Here is an 8520-nt window from a genome sequence, read left to right on the forward strand (position 1 = left end):
TTGTGTGTGCGTACTGTCAAATCGGATCTGACTGGTACAGGAGGAGATTGTCCCTCCTTTTCCTGGCAGAGCATCTGGTGGGAATTTTTCTTTTAAAGAGAAAAGTGAACTGGGAGGGGCGGTGGGCAGGGAGGAAATTGTGTAACAATGAAGGAATGAAAATCCAAGTTCTTTATAAACTTTCATTAAAATACCAATTTTTAAAAAAGAAACAATGGCGATTAAGTAAGAAGTTCAAGCAACATTTAAGGCATTAGCAAAAAGTAGCACTAGATGTGCCAGGAAATTTTCAGGACTGATTGAACTGTTTGGAAGAGATCCAACTGAATGGAAGTGATTGCATTCCCCAAAAAGGTGATTCAACAAAAAGTGGAAATTACTAAACAATATTATTAATACAAGTAAAATCTTGCCAAAGTTTATTAAAAAATGGCTACATAGAACTGCCAGAAATTCAAGTTATATTTAGAAGAAGCCATGGCACCATAGATATCATTGCTGAGGTCAGATAGATCTTGGATGAAAGCAGAAAATATCAGAAGGATGTCTATTTGTATTTCATTGACTACGTAAAGACATTTGACTGTGTGTATCACAACAAATTGTGGCTAATATTGAGAAGAATGGGAATCCCAGAACAGTCAAATGTGCTGATCTGAAACCTATACCTAGAGGCAGCAGCAGTGGTCTGAACAGAACAAGGAAACACTGTATGTTTTAAAATTAAGAAAAGTGTGCATCAGCACATTGTTGTTTCTCCCTATTTATTCAGTCTGCAAGCTTACCAAATCTTATGAGAAGCTGGACTCTGAAGGAGAAGCAAAGGAATGCTCACAACAACCAGCTTATTAGGTGTCATTGAAGTCAACTAACCATAGTGACCCTACCAACAACAATCCTGAAACCCGTCCTATCCTGTACAGTCCTCACCATCGCTGAGGTTGCTGCCCTTTAGTACTCTGTGAAGGTCCCTGACAGCAAATTGTCCCACTGCAGTTCTTTTGATTTCTTTACTGCGGGTGCATAGAGTGTTGATTATGGAAACAAGCAAGCTGAAATTGTTAACAATCTCAATCTTTTTTCTATCTACCATGGTGCTGTCAATTAGCCTAGTGGTGAGAATCTGTTTTCTTATGTTGAGCTTCAATCCATATAGAAGACTGTAGTCCTTGATGTGCAGCAAATACTTCAGGTTCTCAATTTCAGCAAGCAAGGTTGTGTCATTTGCATAACACAGATTGTTGATGAGTGTTCCTCAAATCCTGATTCCATAGTCCTCATAAAGTCCAGTCTGTGAATACAGATTAAAAAGGTATGAAGACAGGATGCATCCCTGATACACTCCTTTCCTGATTTTGAACCACGTAGTGTTTTCCTTGCTCTGACAACTGCTTCCTGGCCCAAGTATAGGTTTCACATGAGCACAATCAAGTTGTAGATGAGTCTTCGTCCATTCCTGATGCCATATTCTTCTACATAAAATCTAGCGTTTTGCCTGATCTGTTTCACTTTTGAAACATTTAGTGAGCTCCAGTGGCCTAGTGGCAAAAAAGCGGAGCTGCAATCCTGAATGGAGGGTTCAAATCCACCAGGTGCTCCGTGGGAGAAGGCTGGGCAATCTCCGATTCCGACTAGATGGTAAACAACAACATGGACTGCCAAAGGAAAAACAAATGTCTTGGAGAAAGTACAACCACAAACCCTCTTAGACACAAATACAGTGAAACTCTTTCATAAACTGTGGGCATGTTGTTAGCAGTGGCCAGTCCTTGGAAAGGGAATTAATGTCTGGAAAGGTTGAGGGTCAATGAAGAAGATCCCTAAAGAGATGAAATGACTGTTCTTGCTGTTAGCAGCCTCTCCAAAGTACTGGAGAGCAATGGTGTCTCTCTGGAAACTAAGGTGCCTCTGATACAGGCCATGGTCTTTGCTATTACTTGTTATGCATCAGAGAGTTGGACAGTGACTAAGGAGGAAAGAAGGAGAATTGATGCCTTTGAGCTGTGGTGCTGGAGAAGAGTATTGAAGGTACCATGGACTGCTAGGAAAACAAACAGATTTATCCCGGAAAGGGTTAAACCGGGCGACTCCCTGGAGGCAATTATTCTGAGGCTCCATCTAACATACTTTGGACATGTTGTAAGGAGAGACTGGTCCTTGGAGAAGGACATCATGCTTGGGAGGGTTGGAGGGACAGCGCAGGAGGGGTAGGCCCTCTATGAGGTGGATTGATTCAGTGACCGGGGTAATAGAGATGCGAGTGTCAGAGACAGTGCGATTGGCACAGGACAGAGCGGAGTTTAGGGCTGTTGTACATAGAGTCGCAAGTGACTCGATGGCACAGAACAACAACAATGGACTCAGGTATATAAAAAATAGGATGGAGCAGGATAGGGCAGGGTTCAAATCTGTTGTCCTTAGGGTCGCTAAGAGTCATAGTCGACTGGATCGCTAATTAAAGACATAGTTCTGTAAATAATCTAGAGGATGTGACTTTAGACAAATTACATAAATGCTGCAATCCCTCTCTAGGCAGGAGGTGGATCAAGCCAACCATGGTTATCTCTGGAATTCTCGGCGTTGGTTGAATTCACTTTGCCTGATCCACCCATAGGATGGTTTGTTCAGCTGTCTTGTCTCTTTGCTGCGGTTCTCAAAATAGACTGGACTTGTCCAGCAGAGCCACAACATCACCAGGGTCAATGCCTGCCTCCCAGCCTACACTCACTAGAGACCCATCTACTCGCATTCAGAACTTGCCACGTATTGATGATCGCTTCGAACCAATCAAAGGAAAGTTACCTCAGACTTTTGGAAAGAGCATCAGTTTCCACCAATGATATCCCAGCTTTTTTCCAGCTCCTAGGCGAGACTCTCAACTGGGCTGACAAATCAGCTTCAGGTAAAGGGATTCCGGAATCACCGAGACAGCCAATCCGCTAGGAGGGGAGGGACATTTCGCATTGGGTTACTGTGTACGGAGGAGGGCCTGGCTGGGGGTGGGGTAGGTTCGACGCAAATATGATTTGATTGGCTGTGTGTTGTAGACAACTGAGGAAAGCCCACCTTTCCGCTTGGGTCTGACAGAGTGGCGGCAGTCATAGCCAATCGGAAGACAGTTGCCTGGTTTGTGCATTCAATGGGCTCTAGCGGGTGGTTGCTGTCAGTCAGGTGGTTGCGGGAAGGCAGGCCTGAGACGTGGCCCGGGAGCGCAGCCGGCTGTGCAGGCCGTGTGTAAGGCGGCGGGGTTCCCTGCGGTGTTGTGGCCTCGATCGGGGGTGCTCCTGGAGCGACGGGTGCCGGCGGTTGCGCATCCATGCGCACGTGTGGAGCGAGCCGCTGATGGCGCGCGACACTGGCCGGGGGTCGCTCGTGCGGGCGCTGCTCGCGCTGCTGCTGTGGTTCGCGGCTGGGACGGTGGCCGCGGGGCGGGTCCGCGAGGTCGTTATGCCAGGGGCGGATGCGGCGTTCGGCTTGGGGGCGGCCGCTGCTCCCACCTCGGCTGCGCAGGTGCCCGCTGCAGGGGCTGTGGCCGCGTCCGAGGTTACAGTGGAGGACGCCGAGGTGCTGCCAGCGACCACAGGCGAGCCGGAGTCTCGGGGGCCGGAGCCCGAAGTGGAGGCGGCGCTCCGACCGCGCGGCAGGTGAGACAGGACGGGCGCGGGGCCCCGGGGAGCACCTTGTATGCACTGCCCGCTGCGGCCGTCACCGTCGGGACTCCACTGACCAGCAGGTGGGCTGTGTCACTGTCACCGTCGGGACACCACTGAGCTGACCGGCAGGTGGACGGTGCGGCTGTCACAGTCAGGACTCTGCTCATGGGCACGTGGACAGTATAGCCATCAGCGTGTGCTGACATCACACTGTGCTGACATCACACTGTGCTGACCGACAGGTGGGCGGTGTGGCCGTCACTGTGAGGACTCCGCTAATTGACAGGTAGGCTGTATGGCCATCAATGTGAGGACTCCGCTGACCGACAGGTGGGTGGTGTGGTCGTCACTATTGAGACTGCTGACCGGCAGGCAGGTGGGCAGTATGGCCGTCGCTGTGGGGACACTGCTGACAGGCAGGTGGGGAGTATGGCCGTTGCCGTGGGGACACTGGTGACCAGTAGGTGGGCGGTATGGCTATCGCTGTCAGAACTCCGCTGACCACCATGACCTGTTGTCATTCCCACAGAACTGTTCTTTTTTTCATATGTGGATCACCCCCAGTCAGTATCGTTTTGGGAAAAGAATTTCGCTGACACAGCCCTGCAGTGCCCTGGGACCAGGGTGGCTCTGTCTAATTGAGGTTGCAGTGATGCCTCCATCCCAAGCTGGGTGTGTTGGGTATGTGTCCCAGAATCCGATTTTCCTGTGGGTAGCACACTCACTCAGAAGTTTGTCAGTATTGACAGCTCGTTGATAGAAAGATATACAAATATATAGGAAGTTCTGGTGGTCTAGAGGTAAGAAACTGCGCTGCAGTCCCAGAGACATGCTGTTCAAATCCACCAGCTGCTCTGTAGGAGAAGGATAGGCAGTCTCCTCTCCAGTGATTAACTGCCTCTGAAAACCCCCCTGAGGGTCAGCTGTGGGTCACTTTAGACTGAACACACTGCAACATACACCAGCTCAGTGCAGGTTCTGACTTGACTGTATGTAACAACAACAGTAACAAAAAAAATATATATATATAAACGCCCTGGGCAAGGAATATATAGGCTTTGAAAAATTACTTAAAGTGATTGATTTTAAGCATTTCACAAAGTTTAGCCGTAGCTGGAAGAAGCCCTAGTGGCTTAGTCTGTAGGGAGTTGCACTGCTGACCTAAAGGTTGTACTTCTCTGCGGGCTGGAACCCACTAGCTGCCCAGTGGGAGAAAGATGGGCAGTCTTCTCCTGTGAGATACAAATGTATAACCTCTGAGAGCCCACTCAGCGTCAGGTGGCTCTAACTGGATGGCCATAAGATTTTTTAATTTTGAGACATAAATAGAAATCTTTTGATCATAAGGTGTTTTGTACCTAGTAGACTCAATGGTAGTGGGTTTTCACACCCACTCAAAATACACAAAAGGATGCAATGAGAAAAATGCCCTATTTAGTAAATGGAATGATATAAGGAACATTAGGTAATTTCGGTTATTACCTAATGTTCCTTATATCATTCCATTAACTAAAATCTGCAGTATTAGAAAGTAATTACTTAGTGTTTATAAATTTATAAGCTTACAATGAAATTACTAGTTCAGCTTGGCTCATTGTTGTCAAGCCAGACTGACTCATAGCTGAACTTCCAGCAGTGTTTGGAGGCTGTAAATTGTTCTAGAGACGATTACAGTCTTTCTCCCTTGGAGCAGCTGGTGGATTTGAAGTGGCTACATTTAGGCTAGCAGTACAATTCCCTACAGATTATACCAACAGAGCACCCTGCAATTATTAGAGTATAACAGATTATTGTTTAATACTTAATAACATATCAGAAGCTTCATTTATATTATACATGGAGGCCACTATAAATTAGATGTTGTTGTTAGGTGCCATTGAGTTGAGCACAACAGTGTGAACAACAGATCTGAATGCTGTTCTATCTGGTGCCATCCTCACAATCTCTGACACATTTAAGACCATTCCTTTAGTCATTCTGTCAATCTACCTGGTTCAGGGCCTTCCCCTCCTTTGCCATCCCTCCAATTTTCCAAGCATGATGTCCCTCTCCAAGTAATAATTGGATAGGTATTAAAATTCTCTAGACAGCATTTGAATATTTAAATATGGCTTTTATTTTGTATTGCTTTGAATAACAAGTGTTTAACAAATATTTTCAAGATCCTGCTGATCTAACATTTCCTGGAAGAGTGTCTTTGTTGGTCTTAAAAAAAATCTAAAGTACTTGCTCAGAGTCTGTTATGTGATAACTTGATTTTTCCTGGCATACAACACATTTCAACATCAGCCAAACCCACTGCCCTTGAGTTGGTTTCAGCTCATGGGGCTGTAAAGAAGCAGGTTGCCACATATTTCTCTTCTGGGACCCCTGATACACACCAGCCACCAATTCTTTGGTCAGTAACCAAGTCCTTTAACTACTGCACCAATAAGCCCCCTCCAAAATCCACTGCAAGTGTTCAGCAACTTTTACCATATGTGATACACCCATGACACTGAGGTTATGCAGAGGGTGCTGCCTTCCAGGAGCTTTCTTCTGACTGTGAGGATAAAAGGAGGAGTCTCATAGAGACATCGGAGGCCCTGGCAGAACAGACAATTTATATGTGATTATTAGGGAGTTCTGGTGTCTTAGTGCTAAGGATTTGGGCTGCCAGCCTAAAGACATGCAATTTGAATCCACTAGCTTTTTTGAGGAATAAATATGGACAGTCTCCTCCCATGTAATTTACAGCCTCTGAAAACCCAGTGGAAGGTCAGCTATGAGTTGGTTTCAATTCCATGGAAATTACTTTGACTTCTGACTAACTGAAAAAGCTGGCTGTTTGGAGCTGCCCAGTGTAAAGTGATAGTTATCTGTTTCCTTAGTGAAAATGATATTAAAAAAAAAACCCCATGTAGAACAGTTCTGCTCTGAATACGGGGCTGCTTTGAGTTAGTAGAAGCAGGCCTGATCTTAGTTTTTGGTATTATGGAATTATGACCAAAACAGAGCAGAAACAGTGCACAGTAAGTGCTGTGGGCTTCAAAGTTTTTGTATTCAGAGATGGGATGTGACATTGATGTAAGTGAGAGCATAAGAAAAAGCTGTGGCATGAAGATTTGATGCTTGAAAATGGGTAGAATTATGCTGATTAGACACTGGACTAAGGAAACAGCAAGAAGCACAGGTGCTGGAAATTATGTTTAGGAAACAGTTTCTCTAGCTTTCTGTGTGTAGGTGAATGAGTACAGTACAGGCAGGCTGGGCAGGCAGGAATGGAAGATGAAGGTGGGAGAGTAGGTTGGGGCCATATGATATTTACAACCTTAGGAGAAGCAGCATTGTCATCTAGGAAAGAGCATGTTAGAAATCTAGAGTGGGGCACCACCTCAGACTCACTGAGTGAGAATGCATATTTAACAAGATGAACAAAGTATCCTATAGAGTAACCTCAAATCCAGACACGATAGTTCTTTTTAGGACTGTTTTCTTAAGAAGAATGGGAAATAAAAAATTGAGGTTATTGTTATGTGCAGTCAAGTTGGAGTCACCTCAGAGCTGAACCTCCTGCGGGCTTTCAGAGGCAGTACATAACATATGAAGGGATTGTCCTGTGAAGCAACTGATGGATTAAAATCATGTGCCTTTGGGATTACAGTGCAGTTTCTTGTCACTGGGCCACCAGAGCTGCCTAAAAAAAAGGAGATTGTTATTGTTAGGTGCTTTTGAGCTGAGTACAACTTGTAGTGACCTTATGAACCATTCTGTACCATTCTCATCATCTCTGACACACTCAAACCCATTGCTGAAGTCACTGTTAATCCACCTGCTTGATGGTCTTCTCCTTTGGCTTCCCTCTATCTTCCCAAACAGGATGTCCCTCTTTGAAGAATAGCCTCGCCTAGCAACATACCCAAAGCATGTAGGACAAAGCTTTATTGTCATCTTTGCCTCCAAGGAGCGCTCTGGCCACATCTTCTTCAATATGTATCTGTTTGTTTGGCAGTCCATAGGATATTTAGTACTCTTCTCCAGCATTACAGTTCAAAGGCATTAGTTCTTTTTTTTTTTCTGTCATCCTTAGTCATTGTCCTCAAATGGATAGCAAGTGACCAAAAAGACTATGACCTGAATCAGGTGCAGCTTAATCCTTCAACTGACATCTTTTGGAGAGATTCCTCCCTGCAGACTATCCCTGTGCAATGCATCTCCTGATTTCCTGACTACAGGTACCAGTGTATTGATTGAGGATCCAAGTAAGATGAAGTCTTTGACAGTTTCAAACATTTTTTGCATCCATCATGATGTTGACTTTTGATCCAGTGGAAGGGATTTTGTTTTCTTGACATTTAGGTCGTACTGAAGGCTGCAAATTTGGAAACAGTGAAGAAGGAAGGGTAGTTGGAAAGTACACACTAGGTCAGAAATGAGGCTAGAAATATGATGATTCAATTTTTGTCTGTTCAGTGATTTATTCATTGCAAATACCCTTTTAAAAATGCACAAACAGTAACTTTATACATGGATCTCATCAGATGGGCTGCATAGAATCAGATTGACTACATCTGTGGAAGAAAGCGTTGGAGAAGCTCAGTATGAGCAGTCAAAACTAGGACAGGTGCTGACTATGGAAGAGACGTCAATTATATAAAAGTTCAAATTGAAGCAGAAAAAATTAAAACAAGTCCATGAGAACCAAAATATGACCTTGAGTCTATCCCAGCTATGATGTTGTTGTTGGTGCTGTTATGTGCCTTCGAGTCGCTTGCGACTCATAGCAACCCTACGTACAACAGCCCTAAACTCTGCTCTGTCTTGTGCCAATCGCACTGTCTCTGACACTCCCATCCCAATTATCCCAGTCACTGAATCAGTCCACCTC

The 8520-nt window shown here is 45.2% G+C and overlaps 1 protein-coding gene across 1 annotated transcript in view; it reads left to right on the forward strand.

Moving 5' to 3' along the window:
• Positions 1-3342: 3342 nt before the first annotated feature.
• EIF2AK3 (eukaryotic translation initiation factor 2-alpha kinase 3) overlaps positions 3343-8520 on the forward strand; it is a 200157-nt gene continuing 194979 nt past the window's right edge. The window contains exon 1 of the mRNA XM_006898949.1: positions 3343-3644. Coding sequence (XP_006899011.1) covers positions 3343-3644 — 302 coding nt within the window. The remainder of the gene's footprint in view (positions 3645-8520) is intronic.

This window comes from Elephantulus edwardii, unplaced genomic scaffold, assembly GCF_000299155.1.
Source record: "Elephantulus edwardii isolate Elephantulus edwardi_28Jun2011 unplaced genomic scaffold, EleEdw1.0 scaffold00241, whole genome shotgun sequence".
NCBI lineage: Eukaryota > Metazoa > Chordata > Mammalia > Macroscelidea > Macroscelididae > Elephantulus > Elephantulus edwardii.